This window comes from Hetaerina americana, unplaced genomic scaffold (assembly GCF_022747635.1).
Source record: "Hetaerina americana unplaced genomic scaffold, ioHetAmer1.1.p SCAF_16, whole genome shotgun sequence".
NCBI classification, from domain to species: Eukaryota; Metazoa; Arthropoda; class Insecta; order Odonata; family Calopterygidae; genus Hetaerina; species Hetaerina americana.
This window is the reverse complement of record NW_027286719.1, coordinates 1,552,075-1,576,179: the sequence shown is the minus strand read 5'-3', so window position 1 is coordinate 1,576,179 and position 24,105 is coordinate 1,552,075. Positions and strand designations below refer to the sequence as shown.

Here is a 24,105-nt window from a genome sequence, read left to right as displayed (position 1 = left end):
TCAAACTTGACGTGAGGAATTCTAAATTGAGACCTAAAGAAATAACACAATAGATTTTCATCGGAAGAATAGTGTTACATTGCTCTGAAAACTAGTAATTTATGAGGGGAAAATAAAGACTGAAAGATTTGGAGATGGGGAAAGAGAGAGAGAAAGAGAGAGGAAGACAGAGAGACAGGTGATTCTAACTCGTATTGTGTGGACATGAAGTTGTTGGCATAAGTTTTAAGGAGGAAGATGTGAGGAGAGGATATTGGGTGGATGTGTGATGTTGAAGGCTGTGATGGGGGGGATAGAAGAGGAAGGTAAAGAAAAGGTATTTTAGACAGCATCAGGACACAGGATTGATTAACATAAGATGTACGCAAAAGCTGTTTGTGCTGCGCAAACATTGGAAGAAGAACATAGTTTAATGGTTTTCAGGGTTGCTCCATAACTCCTATGTAAGCCATGAACTAGTTAGAATAAAAACTATTGAAAGATTTGATTCATTTTCATTCCAATTATATGCCAATGATGTGAAACTTTTTACTGCTCTGCCAATTTCATGTGTCAACCTCAATATTTACCTTGATAGATTATTCTATTGGTGCATTAATTATGGAACATTTCTACATAAAATTCTTATCCAACGGCAAAATCCTTTGATAGTAGTTTATCATCTCATTGACAATGAAACATCACCTTTTATCAAGCATACCTCTTGATTTAGAAGTATCTAGATATTTCCCTCAACCACGCTAAATATTTTTGAAATAATATTTTAAAGGATGGTTCGGTTCATTTATATTTTTATATTAAAAATCTTTATGAAAACAAAATACTTAAACCATATTTCCTCTTTTGTTGGATTTTATACATCTGTTTATAGTATTTTATACAAATCTAATTGAAACATTATACAAAAGTTAAATAAAAATTTCTAAACATCATTCATTTAAAGTTCTTTCCAGATACCATTGTTTCCCTTGGCATTTCATATCATGAAATCATAAACTTCTTACACCACCCTAGTTACACACTAACAATCCAATATAACTGAATTAATGACATCATTAACATTTCAATTGGGTACTATTTTATGTATTCTAAAACTCAATACTTGATTTACCATAGCAGGAAATGCATAACAGCATCAAATTTCAATATTTGACACTAAATATATTTTTCGGTCTCCAATTAATATAAAACTGTACGCTATCTTCTGCCTGTAATATTAACACATCTTCATTCAGGCATTTTAAGAAATTATTCATCTTCAAGAATATATTTATGTTTGGTAAGACCTGACACAAGTCATTTTGCTCGCTGACTATCCCGCCAGAAAAGAATGAGATAGTGCTTGTTTCAATTACAATGTTTCATTCATCTCTTTTTTATATAAATGCTTGATGGATTTGTAACTATGACTCAAGAAACTACTTAAAATCCAATTTTGTATGGTTTGACTTCACATGTTAGGGCCTATAGAAGAATTCAAATTCAGGGAAACTTCTGAAAATGAGGACATTTCACGATGCATTATGTTAAACCACTTTCTGTATAAAATATACACTAAACACAAGCCACTGAAATACTCAAGTTGCTATTTCTACAGAGAAAGTTATAATTAAGGTGAAGTTTTACTACACAGTGCAAGAAAAAAATGCCATAAAAATCTAAATACTTCACACACAAGATTCATCAGGTCATGCACACTTTAGAATCTTCTTTGGGATTGCTTCCTTTTCATGACGCAAGACAATTTAGGAAAGATTTTTGAAAAATGGGAAAACTGACCAATTATCTTTAGCCTAAATTCCTTTAACTAAACAATGCCTGGCTTCCCACCCAGGGGGGGCTGGGTTCGAATGCGGGCAGCGCCGAATATTTCTCAGTGGTATCTCGATCCCTACTAGAGGTGCTTTGTGGAGGGCACTAGGAGTGAGTACGCCGTCCGTCAGATAGGACATTAAGCTGCGGACCCCTTGGCGCCTTTTGTTAAGAGTAGGATAATGCCGACGCAGGGTTTCTCTCCACCCCTAATGGCACAAATGACCTCAGCTATTGGTTGCCTCCCCTAAATACTGCCACTACTATGCAATGTCTCCTAATATTTCTTACTCTATGAATGTACTGAAAAGAAGAATGTTCCTTGAACACCCTTTGACATTTATGTAAAATTTAAAGAAAATTTAAATAGTAGTAGATAAAGGAATTTAACTGCAAATAAACCTTAAAATCTCTATTGATGTGTACCAATGAGGTAACAATTAATTTAATGCCATCAAATCCAGAGTATCATGCTGATATTAAGCAAATCTTTGTTTACTAATTTAAGTAGATGGCTACCCTATTTTGAGAATGTGTGTACGGGTAATCTTATAAAAGATGTACTGCAAACTATGTGATTGAGTATAACTTCCGTTCAAATTGACTGATGCAGCATACTTGCCATTGTATTCTTTTATCAATTAAAAGTTTTACTGCATGAGACTGAATGTACCCTATTCTTCTTGTAGAAAATTTTAGTGACAAACAACTAAGCAATATTGCTTGACTGTTCAATACTACAACAAATGTGTATTAGAATATAAGACTGATAAGCTAAGAAACCTAATACTAGCAATTCTCTACTTGACAATGAAAGTTATACACCTGGAATGAATGCCTCAGTCAAGTTTTGAGATGGAAAAACCAAGTCTTACTGACAACTACTTAAATTCGCCATCGTTAGTAAATTTTAAAAAATTAGCTACTGAATAAACATAATATAATTTTATCAAATATTACTGCACAAATGGTACTTTTATTTTCATGCTATGCCCAAACTCAAACATAGTCTAATAATTACAGAAGACTGCAGTCACAATAGATTTAATTAAACTATGGATTGCAAACCTGATAATACTACGGCATGTCAAACTAAGCAACTGCAGTTTAATTCCGAACCGACATTATCAGCAGTGGCCACAGTTAGGAGAATGCAGAATAGATTTGTCAAACTAGAGGCTCTTAAGAACTACATGCAGTTGAATAAATAAGACTATCATACATGAAGCTTATTTTAATTGACAAGTAGCAACATTTTGGCCGCTGGTTATCAAAATCACAACAAGAACAACCCACTTCAATGAATGTACCCTAACTTGGGTGTCATATGTATTAGTCTCTTACTATCAATCTCTCGTGAAATTCAACAACCAGATATGCTGAGAAATGCATTAAATTAACCAAGGAAATCAATTGAAAACCAATTTAAAAATACTATTATTTCTTATGATTACTCATTATTTCACAAAGCCCCCGAAAGAAAGATAGAACTCCCACAAGAACAAAGATTTCATCAGTAGAATAACTGCATATAATCAACATTTGAACATTGAAATTAAAAAATATCCTGTTGAATACACACCTAGAGCTCAAGATTTTTCTGCAGATCAACATTAGGATTTCGATGGCATTAACAAATTACACCACAATTCTGAGACAATAAGAGACGCTCAATATGTGTAATTACACCGACAAAAATTAACAGTCATCACTCTACGATTTGAACTAATTTGCACTACAACTTATTTCGAAGACTCACCTTAGTGTATTAGTTCAGTCAAATCAGCATTCTTCAATTTAAAAAGATGAACTATGGTGACTCGCTTGGTTTTCAACGTTTTTGCTGCATCAATACTCATTTCCTATAATTTTAAATACACAAAAATAAAACATTACTACCACTATGTCAAGAGGGACCACACGTACCATACATATAAACACAGCGTTAATCCGTCCTTTGTCACTAACGAGCAGTTGGATTACATGCCATTGAAACGCAATCAAAAATAAGCACAATCTATAATTTGTTTAACAGGAATAGCTTAATTAAGTAGCAGTTAAGCTTACAAAGTCGTACGTAAAGAACTACCGGCTCAGAAATTTTGCGACAAAATAATATGATAATTCATTTAATTCCGTCAACAAAACGTGATAGAATTAAATAGGGAACCACGCCTCAATCGTGATTATTCGGCGAGTAGCATATTTTAAATGACAACAAAAAATATAGCAATCAAATTTCATCTATGTCAATGACAATGGCATCCGTCACGAATGACGAACGTAAACGGACCCACACTTCTCACGAAGCTTCATTGACACTACGCTACTACAATGGCCAGTATTAATAATTCATAAGTACTTGCATGGGGCAGAGAACGGCTAAATAAAATGATCAATTCTTCCATCCATCACTTCACAAAACGACTAAACACCACACACATTAATGCTGCTATTGTCTCATTACGACGCTCAAAGATTTTGCAAGATGAGAATTATTTTAAGGATTTTAGATTATCAGAGGTAGCATTGACTATACATACTGGTTCAATATATTATTAGATATCACGGTGTGTCAAAGGTATCAGCCCTTCTCGTTACATTTCCTTTCAACACCGATATGTATAGTCAATGGAGGTAGCGTGCGCGGCGAGCACTCTCTACCGATTTGAGAGCTTCCCAACATTCCACGAAAAAAAAACATAAACCAATCAGCCTAGATTAATTTCAGAGGAACTTGAATCATAATTGTTTGGATAGAACAACATCAATTCACGAGCTACTTATATGTTATCTTTTTCCTTATGTTTTAAGTGTCCTCTAGTGTATCATTAGTTTGTAATTATTTGTTAATGAGTTTAATATTAATATTATTGGTTTGGAAGAAATTTAAAAGAAAGAATCCGAATGCGTCTGTTCTATGGAAGAAGAATTGTGTAATAAGGTGTACAAAAAGAAATTTTAATGCATAATGTACACGGATGCATTATTCTCTCTGAAATTTAATTGTTATTTAAATTATAAATGCGTTTTAATTAGTGCGGTTATAGCATGGCGTTGATGAAAGGCGTATCTAAAGAGTATTTATGGAGCGTTGTGAGGATACAGACTCGAGTTTATTGCGAGTAAAGGCATTAGACACGCAGTTGATAAACCCAATATTTATATTAAGTATTTAATTGTAAAATGTTTCGGGAATGTCCCATTTGCGTCCTATGAAAATACGCCTTTTATTATGAAATCGAATGGAAGAAGCAATTATTCATGACTGCCTGAGTTCCCCTAAGCTTTATAAGAAATATTCGAATTTTCAAATTGGGGCTTCCCCTCTCATTTATCTCTCAGTAACCTCCTGCCCGTATTGTCATATCTATTGTCTTTGGTTATAATGTAGAATATGAGGGAATAATCAATATTTCTTAATAAAGTAAATCCTGATTGGGAAAGATCAATCATTATTCAATGCTGAGTTTTCGAGTAAAATTTACAATGCTAGGGTGTTTTAGTTCACCATACTGGATTTTCTTTCTAGACATCGTGTTAGAAAGCCCATGAAGTGGCCTTTGCGTCATATCGTGCGCTTTAACATCGAGTAGGTAGGTACAATACGCAGAGTAGGGAGGGCAAACAATGGTACCTTATCCGCCACCATGGTGTATGTGTTCACTAATGATGGCAGCAATGATTCATGCAAGGGTTTCGATTTTTTCCATTATGATTCCGTAGTGCGCCTGGGCACTTAGGCTCCCCACATAATCCAGTCCCCTCATAATATTGGAATAATTGGTATTCCAAAATTGGTTGATCTAGGGTCTATTGAATCCATGTCTTTGGATTTTCTCCGTATATACCACTCATTTTTCTTTCTCATCCCCATTGATCCAGTTGACTAGCAACTACCAAGTTAAAACCTTTCTGCTCTACTCATGATAATGTCTTAATGCCCTTCCATTTACCCATTAAATAAGGTTACCCCGCCCATATGGTAACAACTTTTGTGACCCTGGATAGAATATACATGTACTCACTTGTGCATAATTTGTGTCACTCCTGGGATTGGTACAATTTCGTATAAAAATCATTCCCTAGGTTCTATTCAAGGCTGACATCTGAAGTTGATAGCACAAGTTCTGTAGTAACTAGTGCTCTAGTAATTAAACTTTTGCTAATATTAAGATGCTAAATCAAGTATTGCTCTGTGAAATGAAAGATTACACTGATAATGTTCAATATTTATGGCTACAGAGTTACTCAGACCGGAGTACTGAACGGTAAGGTGCAAAATTAATCTGAGGGGATTGACATTCTTGAGATGTTTAGAAAACCTAGGTTTCCATCAGTGTTTTTATGATGTAATAAAAATGTGAAATGAAGACAACTTTTGAATAGAAAATTATGCTCAAATCCCTATCTATAATTAACCGAGTAAGAGCAGTAGCACAAAGCCGATGGTGAAAGAAGATAGGTTAGATTTTGATTAAATATTGAGTAGGACATTTTCAAGTTGAATGTAAATAGATGTGTCACACCAGTTTTCTTCATCAAAAAGAGCACATTGAAGGGGTGTACAACAATATTTTGCTTGTATTTTATGAATCAGCATTAACTGGTTAGAAAATTCAAGGTGGGAGATCTGCTGTAGATAACCACTAATGCCATTAATGAAAAAATTAAATAAAAGAGGACCAAGATGTGACCTCAGGGAATACCTGGTATAGTTTGAAAAGAAATGCTGAGGATTTGATCTTGGGAGTAATTTTCTAATGAAAAAATAAGATCTAAGTCAGTCAAACCATGATAATTTAACTTGAACCCATGATTATTCATGCTATCAATAAGAGATACTCATTCAATACTCTCATCAGGGGAATTTTCGCTGCTTTATTTTCCTAATATACTCGGCTCTCCCAACTCTTATGATGCTAGCCATCACTTTCAAGTGGGCCATGGAGAAATATTCCTTTTCCATGAGGGAATCACTGTGTATGCAAATCGTTGACCCCTTCATCTATTTGAGTCATGAGATCTTCCTCTCAAACCAGGCCCACAGCGTAAGTGCCACAGGCTTTAAAGCTCTCAACCTCTGATTTTTTATGAGTTATCATACATCACCCATGAGTAGATTGGAAAACATTATCTAAGAATCCAGATACAGAAGTGGGGTCTCTTATGCTTTCCTCTTGGGGACTACATGTCTACCAAAAAGGAAACATTAAAACTTGCTGGAGACACTTTACAGGCTGCATTGGAGGAGAAATGATGTGGCTAAGGATGTGCCAGTCTTTCTGACCTTCCAAGGACGGTATAGCAATCATCCTCCACCACAGTAATATACTACATCAAATTATGAGCAATCAATAGTATCAGCCCTTTAAAATCTGTTGGAGGAGACACAATATTTCCTGCTCTTCTTCAGGTGGGGAAGGAACAATTGCTGCTATGTCGGGTGAGAATGTTTTGCCCCCACCTAGCATTTGGATACATTCCCAATACCTGGAGGGTTACAAAAGTGGTCTTTATGCCAAAACTAAGGAAGATAGACAACAAGAGCATTGATTTTGCATAGGGAAATTAGCCTATTGCCTTTCCTGTAAAAGACTCAAAAAGATAATGGATAGATAAATAAAAGAAGTCCCCGTGAAGGAACATCTTTTGCATCCATATCAGCATGCGTACTAGAAAGAAGATAGGTTGAAGTGGCCCTCCACCACCTTGTCAGCAGAGTGGAAAGAGTGCTGGACATAGGAGCTGCCCTTGGGGCAATAAGATGAAGGTGGCTGTGACTAGAGGCTGTCTAGGAGGAATGCTATGCCCATCCCTATGGAACTAGCTGATCAATGATCTTATTTCTGGACTAAATGAGATGGGTGCATGTGCACAAGGTTATAAGGAGGTGAAGCAACATCAGTGGCAGATAACTGACTCAGTGACTATTCTCATGCAGAAGTCCCTGGATATAGATTGGAATTGGTGCAAAACTACAGGGCCCATGGTGGATTCAACAAAGACAGCTGTGGTTTTATGAACCAATAAATAGGAAAAGAGATGGTTGCACACCCTTTTACCTAAAAGGCAAAGAAGTCGGGGTATCTACAATGGTAAAGAACCTAGGGATTGCTTGAGGCTCAAAAATCAACAGGGGAGTGCACCTAGTATTATCAATGATTATGAAACTTGAGTTGTGAAGGAAAATGCTACTCTGTGAATATGTCAAAGAACCTTTGGTAAATCCTGGGAACTTTAATTGCGAACCATGTATTGGTTACATATTGCAGCAGTAAGATTGTTTTGTTGCACTGCTGCACATTATGGTGGAGCAAAGCTCGGCAAAAAGATGCCGGGATGACCTTCACCTTTGTTGAGTCTCTGAGGTGTAGATAGTGTGAGGAAGGGATAAAGCTATACCCCTTATCTTATGTGAATAACCTGAGCTTTTCAGGACATGAAGTCTTTAGCATATATCATTTTGTAATGGTTTTTGTGCAATCTTTCCTATTTTCAATGTTTCCTTGAGTTATATTACCAGATCCTGCATGCCTGTAAATGGAGAATAATTGTTTTATGATACAATGGAATGATTGATTGTCTTTTTATACATTGGTGTCACCATATTTATCAGAGATCATTTCAAATAATTAATTCTAAGTCTTTAATAATCCATCAGGAGGAGGTATTTAATCAGTTTTGGTATGTTTTCTTAATGATTTATGATGAACTCCTGATCACAGCATTTGGACCTATTGTCATATATGGATATATATATATATATATATATATATATATATATATATATATATATATATATATATATATATATATAATAATTATTATATATATGTATATATGTGGGTCGCGGTAGTCCAGTGGGTAGAGCGTTGGACTGCTGACCAGAGGGTCCCGGGTTCGATTTCCGGTCAAGGCACTCTGGGCACCTGCAACTCCACCCAAGCTAAAGTGATTTTTCGGGTACCAGGTCTTCCTGGGAAACCATAACCGGCACAGGGAAAGAAACTGGCCCCCCTACCCTGATGTGTGAATTTTCACACGCCGTATAGGGCTTAGTACTGGGTGATCTCTACCATCACCTCTATACCGACCTCCGGGTTGATTACTGTGTTTATGGTATATATATAAATATATATATATATTATAGGTAACCTAAAGAATAAGGTAGGTTTTGGATGGACCCTACAGCCAAATATTTCTCTGGTTCCTCACAACAAAACACAATTCAACATCCTACTCTACCACCTCCCCCCCAAACATTTGACCATTACAAAACAAACAGTCTATATAAGACACAACACATGAGATGGCATCATTCCTTCTCTGAAGAGGACTGCTTAGCAATCGAAACACTGTGTCAGTTTCTGGGCACCTACCTCAAGTGCGACTTACAGGACTAATGTCGGAAGAGATTCCATGGGAGGCCCTTCTGTGTGAGTGAGATTTGCAAGGATTAAGGCGTTTATGTATACCCAAGCAAGAGAGTGACTGTAGGGCTGCTGGCATAGGGAGAAATCTCTTGTTAGCCCCATGTGTGTGAGTGTTGAGGCTAAACAAGGGTCAATAGTATTTAGTATATCCAAGGCAACAAATGCGAGCCTTATTTATTTGTATTTATTTTTTTTCATTTCATTGCGTGAGATTGGCATGTGTAGCGTGTTGGCATTGTGTGAGTGCTAGCATAGGGAGAAATCTGTCGTAAGCCCTGTGTGTGTGAATGTCTGATACTAGCAAGGGTCAATATTATTTATATATCCAAGATAGAGAGTGTGTGGTTTATTTACTTGTATTTTTTTTATTGAGAGTGATTGGTAGGCCGCTGCTATAGGGAGAAATCTCCCGTTAGCCCTCTTGTGTTTTAGTGCTTGCAACGGGTGAGGGTCAATGCTATCTGGTATGCTTAAGCTAGAGTGTGTTTTGTTGTCGTATGTTGGTTTAATTGTTTGTTCTATCCTAACCCACAGTCATTTTTAAATTTAATTTCCATTATTTTTTACTCCGAATATTCCCTCACCATATCCTTTGCCCACCATTAAGAGTACGGCTGGGGTTGATCTTTCCCATAATACATATACGGCCGTTGTTACTTTTCCCGTTAATTCTTTCTCAGTAGTGTTTTTAACAAGACACCATCACTTAACACCCACCCTACTGGGGTCATAGGCCTTTGCAGCCATCTCACTGAGGAACAGACCTTTTGTCTGGCTCCTACCATTCAATCTATTTGGCATGGGTGACCCTAGCAGGAGCAAATGTCATTGCTCCCACCAGCACAGCTCCAGAGGTCATTGGAACACACAAGCCTTCCACCATGTCTATGTTGTAGTCTATGGAAGGGAAGTAAGGAATATAATCTTCAGATAAATCATGGGAAAGACACACTGGTAAATGGAAAGATTTAACCTGTTTTGGTAGTTTGGTCAGAGGAAATAAAATAAGAATAAAAAGTGACTGAAGAAAAATATGAATGAAAATAATGGAAAATAATAGGATAGCTAATACATGCCCACTTTTAAATAGATAGTCCAGGATAATTATGTTAAAAAGACTTGCATTCCATCTTACTATCTTTCCCTTTATACAAAAGCACAGTTATATATCACAATCTCCCACCTGTCTCATGCAAACTAGTTTTCAAGCATAAGGAAACAATTCACCCATAAGAATTTTTTTGTACTTTGTTTCTGTAATGCAAAAGCTTAATTTTGCATTTATAAGGACAAGTTGCTCATTACCTTTACTTGTAGCTTTATTTTTAAATGATCAGCTTCCCTGCCTTCATCATCACCATCTAATGAATATGGCTAATATTCATATACCATACTAAAATTATAAAAATCCTCATAATACTCTCTCGTAAAATGTAGGAAGGGGGAATTATGAATGTGAGCAAAATGCATTAGTTGGTGATAATGGTGACGGAGAAGTACATCTATACAAAATGAGGTCATATTAGTATGTTGCATTAATCTCAGATTATAACTGCACTTTTTTCATGAGAGTGATTATATTAATTTTTTGCATTCAACTTCCATGTCTATTCTTTTTTTGCCCTTTTTACCCATTTCTTTCAAAATCATTGCGAGTATTTTTTCCTGAATTAATCTCATGCCATATTTGTGTTAATTATTTCTCTCTTTGCAAACATTAAACGCCAACTTCTAACCACAGCTTTAGCTGCAATCATCTCTTTATATCCTGCTTTCTTCCCTGATAGTAACCTTCCGCTTGGGTCACGCTAATTGAAAACATCTCTCAAATTTCTTTATACAAACCTGTTCAGTCTTACCATTCACCGGGGTATAACAAGCTAGGCCTCACATTCAGATTCAACCCTACAACGTAACTCTGCGTTGTCAACTCCTGACCACAGTGGCTAACCATTCCAATGATTTCCCTCAAAATATCACACCCTTTAAAATTCATTTCACTTCCACACAGGGCATCCATTAATCTTTATTCAGTGACTGTTGTTCCTTCCCGAGTACGCCTTTCATATTTCTTGCAGCATTATCCAATTCATCTAGCGATAAGAAAATTTCATGAAACCTATGCCATCCTTCATGACTTCCATCATCTGAGTTTTTTGTTCAAATTGCATGAGTATTGGAAAATAGAAAAAGCAAGTCCACTAATCTTGGCAGGACCCTGACAGCATGCCCTGCCATCAGCATTGCACTTTACCGATCGATTCAAAGAAACAGTGGGAGATGCAAAAACAATGCCAAGTACATAATACCCTACACTGACCTTCACTATCCGAAAAGAGCCAGAATCCCTTCTGATTGAATTTTCTACATAGTCAGCTAATCTTTGCCAAAGCCACATGCACTACTATGAGGTAATATTCAGTGTACTGATTCACTGGGATGCTTTTTTTTGGGAAACTTTAATTAATAATAATAAATTTTTCTGAAATTAAACTAAATGGGTCTTTTCATTGTTTCCCACTGATGTTTCACTTCAAGTCCACCGCGACAAATGAAAGAATTTCTGCCATTATTTTGCCCCATAGCAGTATGAATTTGACAATTCAAGAGGCAGAGGTGGTGGGTTCATTAATATTTAAAAACCATGACCCTTGAACAAATATTTTTTGTTTCTTAGAGATGCTTTGAAGATCTATAATGACTCACAAATATTTTGATCGGAAGTAATAAATTTATGATTTTTATGTACACAATTTTATGTCATAATCTCTATCATAAGAGAAATTTTTTTAAGTACATACCAACCATTTCTTATTTCATACTTGCACACACATTTTAAAAACCAGGAATTTCCAAAAATAAACCAACCTCTGAACAGAATTGGGCAATTCTCACACAGGGAAAGGTTCTTACTCATTAATTTTGGAAGGGCAAAATTAAAAACATAAGAGCTGAAACTGGAGTAGAGGAAAATGTACACAGTGAAACATTGAATACTCCATGAAAAACAGCAGTAGAAGTTTGAAATTAGTTGAGAAATGGTTGTTATTTTTCAAAAGAGCCATTGCATCTGCATTGAGAATCTAGAAACTTAGCAATTAAGATCTAACATCCATAATTACACCACAAGAGGAAAATCAAATCTAAATACTACTTATTGTAGATTATCATCAACTTACAACTCATACCTGGTTACTTGCTCACCCACTTTCCTCATTTGATGAATTCTTTTGTGACAATCTTCATCACATTTAAGAACTTATGTTTATATGTTAAATAATATTTATATTTACGATATTTAATATGGTTGTACCATTTTTCAAAATGAATAAAGTATTATTATTATTGAATGCACACAACAATTTAATGTGGTCAAATTCAAACTTTTAGTTTAGCATTGCATGAAACAATTCAACCTGATCCAGGAAAATTGGCAACTAGAGCAAAACTCATCAGGATATGAAAGAAAAGGGTACTTAATGCTTCACAATTTTTCAAATAAAATTTCCAGTTCCCTTCCTCAGTATTTAATAAAGTCTGACATCATGAAATGGTGCTTTATTCTTATGAAATTAATAACATTTATAAAAATAAAAAGTATAGGTGTCAAGCACTCAAGACTGAAAAATGATTTCCTCATGTTTGTAGACACCCTTTCCAGTGTCTGGCACTTTGTTTAGAAGATGATCATATGACTTCCATCCAGAGTACAAATTTGTCTACGTGATTTCATTGCATCTGATTGTTTCACAGAAATTCGCAATGACAGTATCAAAGCTGTAGTCATCCATTCATGACCTCCTGTCATTAACTTAATTTATGTGTCTAAGGTAGGAGCTGTGAGTCTTGATTTATATATGAGTAAGATGCATATATTCAAAGCATGGCTGATTTCATGCTAGATTGAGAGTTGCCACGTAAATAATTCCATGTTACACAGTGACTAAAGAATGTCCATCCTCTTAAGCTACACAAAAATCACACCAACAAATTTAGTGGATGTAAGACATTTTCACGGTAAAACTAAATAAAATGAGTTTAAATGAAGTGAACATTCCAATTACATAAGACTTACCTATAAGTTCATGAGCACAATCAATTGATAATTGTTTATCTTTAGGCCTCTTGAATATTTAACTGTTTTCATAAAAATACTTACCTTCTCTTGAACATGAAATATACTGACAGGAATGGGAGAAAAAATTTACCTGAAATCATAGAGCATGGCTAAAACTATGATTGTTCCCAATTGTTATAATCTATTGATGATACTGGAAGAATTTCATAAAATATCCTTCAGCAGCAATGTAATTAGTGTGAAAAGTATCACATTCCAAATTACCACCTCAAAAAAATTCATCAGAATTCATTCACATTAGATGACATGCATCATACGGTCATAACTGTTATTCAGAGGGAAAATGCAGAGATGTTTTTAGCCTTCTTCCTGATTCCACAAGCATACTCCACTCCTTTTAACCACCTTCAGAGCGTACAACTTTAATGAACTGGAATGGGTCAAGCAGCATGGCCTAAGAAGATTTGCTGATTGCTCCCACAGTCTCTCCCAGTCCACAATTTACATGCAAATATTTATGTATTTTTTCCAGTAACACCCAAGGTGCAATCACTATGCTTTTGTTAACAGACATCTTAATTTTGGCCTGGAAATCTGGGCCTATGCTCCAGATATAAAATGTCTAGATCCTACAAATAAGTCATTAGGATTATTACTTAATCTTCTACATGAGAACACTTATGACCATTATTCATTAGAATGAATATCCTGACTCTGTAGAGCATATTTATCAATAAATATTGGTTTATGTAAACATTTAAATGTTTCGCACACGACGTGAAGTGCATGACAATAAACCACCTCTTCATGCGTAACTGAAGATAAACCAAATCACAGCTTTACTCGCACAACTTTGGTCTCAAATTTTTTGAAAAACTGCTGCAGGTGGCTAGAAAAACTACCTCTGCCAAATTTAAATAAACCTTGCATTCATGGCTCACTCCTCTGTACTCTGTGCATGAATTTTTCACTCATGGAAAAACTCATATGATTTTCTGATAAGTTAAATGTCCAATATGTTTTGTTTATGAGGTCTATCATGCCTACTTACTGACCAATAAAATTATTATCATTACTATTATTATTTCCAATTGGAAATTCATGGGCAGATAATGATTTAATTAAAATAATTTGAAGTTTGACTAAAATAAAAATCCCATTTACAGAAGAGATTACCTTGCTAGTATTTCTGGAGACTTGCATTCACATTTTTCAGTATCTAGACTAAAGTTTAAATGCACCATGACACCTATTTGAATCATTTTTTTGCCAGCATTAGGAAAGTGATAATTTGTAAACAGGTGTTAATGAAAGAGAATGCCAGGAGACACCTTGTGATGGCGAAAAATAATTTCTACCGTGGAGTATAGTATAGTATGGAGAATATCACAGTATCCACTGTGATATTCTCACCCAAAGAATTGAGTTCCCCATGATTACTACTCAATTGCAATGCAGTGGAAAGTAGTCTGTTGTTTTGTCATGACTCAGCTCAGCTCTATTAACTTCACAAATACTTCTTCAATGGACACATATGTCGTACACAATTCCATATTAAAAAGACTGCACGAAATACTTCCACGAAATGAAGCCTGAAGCAGCAGAATAGATACACAATTCACTACCTTGCAGCAGATTACATTTCAAGTCACTAGTTAAAAAATTTGCTCAAATAGTCCATTTATGTTGTACTCAAATGAAGAAATTACATAAGCAATTCTTCCTTATGGTATATCCATTTCTCAGGAAAATAACATAAATTCTCCAAAATTCCATGTTCTAATGCTTAACTCCAGGTTTTGTCTAATTCCCTGCGTTCAAGGATGGCAGACCTCACCCTATGCTAAACAGATACTTGAAAAAGTTGCCAAATTGCTTGAAATGTGCTTGATGTTGTAATATTTTAAGCACATAACACTAGTTCTGATTTTATAGAGAAATATTTCTTTAAAGAGAGAGATAAACCGCCAAAAATAGATGAATTTGCAAGAGAGTCCAAACATCCAGTAGCCACTATTACTTGGTAACTAGATGAAAGAACATGGGGATTTAAACCAAAGTTGGCAGAAGGAAAAAAAAATGGGCAAAGGTTTTCACGTTTAATGGTTGGCTGGTAAAGGGAGAAAGGAATTAGGCCCAAGTTAAATCTAATAATAGAACTACAGTTATCATTAAACATACATTTTATTAATTCTAAAAAATATCACAGCTTTATGTGAACAGTATATATTTCAAAAGATAAATGCTCCTTCTGTTGTCAATTTCATACACAATGGTAACAGCCGTGATAAAGTTTTCCATAGAACTTAATGTGCAATTATAAATTTTTGTCATAAATAAATAAAGTTAATTGCCAAAATTTCCAATTTCTTTCAGTTAATGAAAATGGATACACTTACGCACATTCATTATAATTGTCTCTTCTTAGATTTTTCACAATATGCTTATACATGCACATTTATTTAGATTACACCACGTAACAGGAAGCATAGTTGGAAGTTGATTTTATCATCTCTCCACCATAACTTATGATTTTTAAGGCAAAATGCCTTCAACTGAAACCATTAATACTGGCTATATTTCCAAATATGCCTCTTTGGCCAAGTATATGAAAACATCCCAAAAAATATGGAATTTATAACTCCACAAAATGAGGATATCAATGCAATTTTAATTGCATATATCATATCAACAGTATGAATAAAAAATAAAGTAATATGTTTTTGGCTTTGGAATATAAATTTTTTATGATTAAATTAAGGATATAATATTTGATTTCCGGTTCCACTCAAAACTTGCCTATTTAGTCATTATAAGCAAGTCCCCCAATCACTGGAAAAAAATCAACTTCCAAATGATGAACAGGAGCTACTATGAACATTGATACAAAGCAGACTTTTGTGCTGCACGACCAAATAAATATTAACACTCCATTAATTTAATATGATCAACATTTAAACATTGTTTGCCTAAATACCCATTGAAATCAATACAATTTACAACTCCCAAATATGTCTGCCGACATCAAGTCACAGAAGTGCAATACATTTAAAAGCTTGAGGCTTACAAATTCATTAAATTCAGCTATCTTCAATTATTATAATATACAAAAGGTTTTAGCGGGTGCTCATGATTAATTTTTCAACGAGTTTCATAGGAATGTATAGTTTGACAACCATATTTTCCAATAATGGACATTTTTACTGACCTCAGCAAGTTTGAGATCATTATTTGTAAAACATTTATTTGATTAAGCCTGAGCAAACTTGAAAGCATGTGACCAAAAAATGGGGAAAACAATTTATGAAATTTTCCTTTGTGCAAAGGAGAGAAACTAAACAAAATTCAACTCCCATAGCAAATTCAAACAAACCAAAAAACAATAGGTTTAAAAACAAAAATTGATCAGACCAAAAGAAACACACACATTCCAAAATATAACAAGTTTACATGCGTACCTTAGAGCCTCCTTTTGCCATTAATATGAGCAACATTTATATTTTGACAAGAGTCTGGCATGATAAAAGAATTTGATTACAACCATCCAGGAGCTAATTGAAAGAAAACTCCAAGTGAAGAACAGAATTCCACACATCAGCTCCTTTTAAACGCCATTAAAACAGCAACATGCAAACAATATTTCCAATATATGTGCCAACATAAGAATATAAAAGGCAATTCATTTAGTGAGGATTATCTTAAAACTTCACAACTGTTGTAGAAAAAATATTTAACTATAAAATTTTCAAGAAGGTAATAAATAACTCCGATTAAGAAATTGCTTCAAAGCAAAAAAATATAGTTCAATATTGATTTAATATTAAATACTGGTATTTTTGAGCCTCATGCATTTATGACCCTTTTCCGTACTGGTGCTTTGGATGAATGCAATTATGATGATAACTATCCAATGCAGACAGGGTTGCTTTCTCTTGACCTGTGCTATGAATATTTGAATTAATTGCACACTAAGTTATAGTCTTTCTATGAAATAGTATTTCAATATATTCAATGCCAAGTGAAGTTATGATGAACAACAACAATGCAGAGTCAGATTTATATTGAAATAAATAAATGGATTATTACTCAAGAGTTCACGCTCTCTTTTTCGATTATTAAGAAAATGTTATAATTGACTAGCGAGGAAAAAAAATATAGGGTGCTGGAACAGTTAGGCCAAACTATTAAAAAGCATTTTGATGCACAGTTGACCATTGTTTAAAATTGGTCTGCTCTCAAAGCAACATTCAAATCCACAGATAATCCTTAGTAGAGATCAGCAAAATGTATAGGAACTTCCAAACTTGAAATTTAAAGGAAGCCAAAGATATATTCCAAGCGTTGTCGAACATTATCTTTTGTGGAAAATGCACAAAATAAAAACATCTGAATGGCAGAACATTTCAAGAAAAGCAATCAGTTGTGCGCTCAACCCAATTTCAGGGGATGGAAAATATAAAAATAAAAAGTGCATTTTGAACAATTTTTTCTTGCCACCATTATCAATAATGAAAAACCCATTCTTAAAACACGAGCGATTCAGGAAAGAATGAGAACTGCTTGTAAATATCTCCAAGCACAAAGCAATTCTACGCAAGTGATGAAAATTTGTCAGCGCCAACAAAATTTTAATTTTTGGAGTAGAGAGCAATAAAGAGTCAAATTTTTTCAGCAGATGTAAAAAAATGAGTGCACAATGAAAATATTTTTTAATGAGGTAAAAAAGAGTGCAGAAATTAAGCTTTTGGAAATGTGATAGCATTCTTTACATCTCCCGAGTAAAAGTCAGACGTGACACTTTCGTGCACCTTGCTTAAGATTTGCCTCAGATCTCATTTCAGTTAACTGCTTTTGTCTGGATTAGCTGACAACATCACTGGATTTGCCCGCTTGAAACTCATTACGACCCATCATACAATGAGCAACAGGAACTCCAATGCAGTCCTCTTCTGACAAGACCTAGTCCAGCAACATGAGATGTCTATTACATTAAATGCCTTAAGTTTAGTGTGTATTTGGGAATACCTACACCCCTCATGACCTTTTTTTTACATAGCACACAGGGCCTTAAGACTCTAATAAGATAATTAAAGGGTTAGCCACGTAGGCAGCATGCTCCCTTGTCAACCCAAAGGGTAGTGAGTTTGAGAGCCACCTTGGGCATGGGTGTTCCACCAACGCTGGCGGTTCAACCCTTAAAACACTTAAAGACAAGCCGAGAGTGGCTATCAGGATCCCATGGGCAGACAGGCCACTAGATACACCTGAATTCCTGATCCTCCTCAACAAAAACTGCAAACTACTTAATTGAAGCCTTTTCAATTTCCCAATTCCCTAGCCCACGTTCACTGATAATGCCAGCTGAAACCATTTCAAGCCAATGGCTGCTGTTGAAGTTAAATAATTGTCTAACAGATTCAATCAAATAATTGATAAAAAATTGAGTGCCTAATAGAATGTGAGCAATTCTCATCCTGTATCTCTTGTGGTAATGTTTCTTGATATGCCATTTATCATGTTGATTCATTTAAACATATTCACCCATTTTTTAATGTACCATACATCACACACTCTCGGAAGCATTCTAAGATTCCAACTTTCCAAGACAATCAATTCATTAGGATGTATTTAACAAAAATGCTATTTCTGATTTTTCCTTGTGCATCACGGTGCTCTAGCTTAGGCTCTAAATAAATAGAATAACACAATCCTTAAGAACCCAACAGACCTACTCTACTGAGCATTTTCAGGCCCAAAAAAAATAATTAAAATCAACACCAAAACTATATAGTTGAAATGTACTTTCGAATATGCTTGTTGGCCTCAGGCTAAGCATGAATGAAGTGACACATTTAGATATTTTCCTCGATATTTTTGCATGCATCATCTAAGAGCAGTGTTTACTTAAGAGTCCTATGAAAGGTATAAAAAAATTACACGTCCTCCAAAAGATTCTGTCGGGAGGTACAAACAGAGCCCCGAGATGAAAGGTATCAAATGCCCAATTAGGATTAATCTTTGTAGCTTGTAACATTAATGCGCACACACAAGAAACAATTGGTAGAGACAACACGGATGATCAACCAATGCCCTAATGTGGAAGAGGGAGACAAATTGACCAAAGGCTTCAAATGCAATAACCATCCATGAAAAATGATTTGGAAATAGCCTTGTGCACTAAGTTACACCAAAGGTTTCTTTTAATGTCTATACAGAATTTTTACAGTGGTCTGAAATTAAACAGCAATCAGAATATTTACTTTATAGCATATGCCACTCAGAAGCAAAGTTCCCACGCCAGTCACTCTTTCTTTGCTATTATTTCCGCTTCCCTCCTGTCTTCCTCCGACATGTCCTTATCATTCCAGCCCCAAATCTCATGCGTTCCATCCCCCGTCCTCTTCACCCTCCGCTCAATCATCGACTTAGGCACAGTCTTGAGATCATATGCCCACCCTAACCATGCAAAGAAATCTATGAATGCTGTGGTTATGTTGGCTCTATAATTACCCAGCTCAGCTGTTTTGTAGTCCCAAGGAAAGACGTGGTGATAGTTATGCCACCCTTCTCCCAGGGCAACCATTGCAACCCCTTGATTCTGAGCAGGATTTATACCCCTACAAATAAAAGGAATCATGTTCAAATATTTATGCGTGGAAAGAAAAACTTGCACAAAATTAAATGCATTATTACACATAGGGTATCAATCATCTATAAGCATCTGTCTCAAATATTTTCCAAAATTCTGAAACTTTTTCCCTTGAGGTCCATAAACTAAAGATTACTTGTTAATTTTAAAATAATTACTTAATTTATAAGTCTCATAATCCATGCCTCAAGGAATATCTCTCATGCAGTGGGAATTCAAATAGTTAATTCAGTCCTCTCATTTGAAGAATAGGTCAAAAAAAAATTTTCTCTGAAGATGGAGTAGCATTATTAATTCACCATTACCATCCTCATGGAGAATTTTAAATGCACTGAAGACTCAAGTCCATAAATATTCTCTCAATGAACAGTAAACATGAGAGCTGCAATAATCAATCACTTCACAATAAAATCACTGATCATAAGGCAGGATGCATTAATGTTTCCTATCCAAGGCAGCAGCAAAATTATATGCATTCTGCTCAGCAGACTGCGAGAATGGTTTACTGAGATATGCAGAGGAACTTACTATGTTCACCATTTGATGCCCATGGCAGTCAATTAACCCCACAGGGGTCGCAGTTGATAACTGGATGGTCAAGTATTAATTTTATTTTAGGCTTCATGGTAATACGTCGTAAAATAAACAAGCCCCTGTTCTCATAACAGATATTTCACATAAAAAATGATTTTAACTGAACAGAACTGTATGTACCAGTTGTGATAAGTGATCAAACATGTATTTGTCCAGCAAGCAGTTAACTCATTGTATTTTTTTTTAAAGGGATCAGGGGTAATGTGTTTGATCGAAATTATATGGCAAAAACATTGCAATGATGATAAACAATTAGATTTTGAGATTATGGAACATCAAGGGTTGAAGACATCCTAAAACATTTTTCATTACCTCCACAGGGAAAACCACTTATTTTTTGACAGACATCTTAAGTTATAGCAAACGAAGTTGCTAAGGAGATTTGAAGATTAAATTAGAAAATTATTGTCATCCACCACTTACTTGTCATAGGGCTTGTTTCCCCAGAAGTGAGCTGCACTGTTCACCAGCCAAGTTGCATTTAAAGTGAATGCATACCGAAAGAGTGTTGCCACAAACCATGAGCAGGTAAAACTTTCATCCCAACAATATATGGGAACGACAGTTGGCACAACAAAGCATGCTATGACCATCAAAGGGATATAATACCTGAAGAAAATAAAACGTTCACATAAATAATGATTATACATAAATATATATATACATATTTTTTCAACATGGGCAATCTTACTATTTTAGCACAATTGGCAAGAAGAACTCACTTTTTCTGAAACATTAGTAGAGGATCAGCTTCAAGGTCTGACAAATCAATTCCCTTCCCTTTCTCTTTTACACTGGGGTGCTTCCGACAGAGCAGCCATCCAATGTGTGAAAAGAAAAAGCCCCTTTTGGCATTGTGTGGATCAGCATCAGTTTCTGAGTACTTGTGATGAACACGATGATCTCGTGACCATTCATATGCAGAATTCTGATGGATAAAATTTATATGAAACATTATGTCTGAATTTATTTCAGGAATCAGCGAAATAAGCGAAGTAACTTAAAAAATATTACAAGAACCATTAATGCCAACATCGACAATAAAACCTAAGCTACTTTACCTGAAAAGCCAGTGTGTTTAAGACAATTAGGATGAGTCGCAAAGGCCATTTAGCTTTGTATGAGCGATGGGACCAAAGGCGATGAGCTCCAGCAGTAATTCCAAGACCTCCGCCTTGAAACAATATGAAAGCTGTGGGAAGAGAAACACCATTACATTAACAAAACTCAAAATAATGAAATTTGGCAACAAAATTTGAACAGCAGTCAGCCTTTAATTGAGTTCATTACTCAGATAAAATTATTTACTACTTACCCCAAATCACAGTCAATAGCTTTGCTGAGGTTAGCATCAAAAAGAGTCCATATAAAGCTGCTAAGTGAAGGTATGCAAATAGTATGACATTGCGCCACACAATCTTTGCCTTAAATTCGAAATTTATCGGTGTGCTTTCTTTAGTCTCAGTCGCTGCCAGATCGTCCTCAAATAAAACCCCAGTGGGGCTGGTAACAGACATGGTTGGAGGCATGATCACTCTGAAACAATATGTATAAGTTAGGTAGGCAATTACGATACAAACGAAAGTCCAATATATTTACAAAGTAATCTCTTTTCCATGAAAAGCGTGGATCCTTTTTTTAGCAGGTGTAACCATTTATAAAACATCGATCCGTTAACGTATGAAAATATTAGGCACGGAATACATTCATCGTGAAATTTTCCTCGATTCCAGATAGAAACCAATCGTAAAATGGGTGCACTTAATCATTGGGTTAGAAAATATGGGGATTATTCATGAAGGTTAACACGAGATTCGACAAGCGTCAGCACAACAAACGAAAATTAGTACAATATATTCAGTTGAAATGATGAACAACCTATTAAACTGAGAAATTCTAAGCTTTTTCTTTCCTTCTCGATTACAGTAACAGAGGGAAATTGGAATAAAACTCGTAGTTATAACCTTACCATTGACGTTTTTGATATGGGAAATCGAATAGTGGCATGACTTGGGAGCTTTTGCCATTAATTTTCGGAGTACTTGATTGAACATCTTGTTCGATAATCGAATCTCACAATTACAGATACATTTACTGTCGTTTGAGAAATTAAGCGACCACCTATTACACACTGTACCGGCATCGCAGGTATTGCATAACTACCATAACAACCCCTTCCACCTGGCGCTTCTGCTAGCAAAAGAAAAACAAGAGAGCAACTGACATATGCATCCCGGAAATCAGCTGATAGTGCTACGAACTGTCAAAGCCCGGGGAAACGGTATTTCGTTTTTTCTTCACTGTATTAGCTACTATTACGGAAAAGAGCTTAAGGTGAGACCCAACAATTACTTAAATCTCAATTTGTTTCAATAAAGCCGCTAGGGTGTAAGAATACAAACAATAATCTTAAATATGAAGATTAAGATAATGTGAACGCCTTTAATGATGCAGATACATGTAATCCTCGCTAGCGCTTACCCCATCCAAACAATGAATTTCCGTGATCATTGATACTGCATACCGAGAACATCTTTATTAGAAACAGTGCAAAAAATAATATGCTGTTTCTATAGCGAATTAGTTCAGTTCTATATTTATGCGGTAATATAAGTATCAACTAAGTCGCACTCGTTTCCCTGATAGATAATATTTAGGCACTTCTCTGTTAACCTCGAAAGCTAATTTCGGCATGTGAATAATTAGGACCGTGAGGTTAGGTTGAAAAAACATAAACATTCTATTAAGGGTACCTGATCAACAGGCTCCAATAAAGATCCCCCAACACTACTTAAAATTAGGAAAAATTTGCTTGAAATTCACAACGATTAAGTGCGGTAGCAACTATCAGCACGGCATATTTAAAAAAATGTTATTAATTTAACAGGGACCTGTCGAAAAATTATGATGGAATTAACTTACCAATAAAAATCCGCAAAATGTTCTTCCAGTAACCACTTCGAAATGAACAACTCCACACCAAAAGAAAACACCCAACACTGAAACACGCCTACCACAGAAGCACTATTCAGCACAATAATTCAACGTCAACTGTTCAAATAAATAACTGGAATAAGGTACGTGCGAGCGGTAGATAGTTGCAGCTAGTTTGTAGTCACAAGTCACGCCAGTGATTACGAGAAGTAGCTTTACGGATGATATCTTTGGTGCGACGGTGGGAATCAGAGACCTAGGCGGCGAAGGGTACCACTTATATTGGAGACCGGTGCAGACTTGATCCGCGCGGCTCACGTGTACATCGCCCGACGAGATCATGTGACCTCTTAGGTGGCGTGATGCCGTCTGCCCCTCACCTCATTCGTGAAGAGGCTCGCCAGTAGGGAGGTTCTCCGCGAACTTCTAATCCGAAACTTGACGAATGATGAAACGGCTTCAGGGCATTTCATTTCCGCGCAGGTTACGAAAAAATCATAACGATAATTTTTATTATCCAACGCAACATTTTTCATGAGTTTAATGTGTAGCTCTTCTTTCTCATATTTGCTGGATGCGTATTTTATTTTGTTTTGCGAAAA

The 24,105-nt window shown here is 35.5% G+C and overlaps 2 protein-coding genes across 5 annotated transcripts in view; both read right to left on the bottom strand.

Annotated features, from left to right (window-relative positions):
- wap (DDB1 and CUL4 associated factor wap) overlaps positions 1-4,465 on the bottom strand; it is a 34,370-nt gene extending 29,905 nt beyond the window's left edge. Inside the window, exons 1-2 of one of the 3 annotated variants that reach the window (XM_071584122.1) lie at positions 4,175-4,465; positions 3,572-3,674 (exon numbers count right to left, since the gene is read on the bottom strand). The gene's annotated coding sequence lies outside the window, so the exon portion shown is untranslated. The remainder of the gene's footprint in view (positions 1-3,571; positions 3,675-4,174) is intronic. The other 2 variants (XM_071584125.1, XM_071584123.1) reach the window with 2 other exon arrangements.
- Positions 4,466-19,480: 15,015 nt separating this feature from the next.
- On the bottom strand, positions 19,481-23,782 carry LOC139686975 (acyl-CoA Delta-9 desaturase-like). 2 transcript variants are annotated; one of them, XM_071584018.1, is made up of 6 exons: positions 23,492-23,782; positions 21,885-22,105; positions 21,631-21,761; positions 21,292-21,497; positions 20,993-21,178; positions 19,481-19,943 (listed from the first exon to the last, which is right to left on the bottom strand). In XM_071584018.1, the coding sequence occupies exons 2-6, from the start codon at positions 22,096-22,098 to the stop codon at positions 19,628-19,630; spliced, it is 1,053 nt and encodes a 350-aa protein (XP_071440119.1). In that variant the 5' UTR covers positions 22,099-22,105; positions 23,492-23,782; the 3' UTR covers positions 19,481-19,627. The 2 variants fall into 2 exon arrangements, with proteins under 2 accessions (XP_071440119.1, XP_071440120.1); XM_071584019.1 differs by lacking the exon at positions 23,492-23,782 and adding an exon at positions 22,539-22,697.
- Between the last annotated feature and the right edge of the window lie 323 nt (positions 23,783-24,105).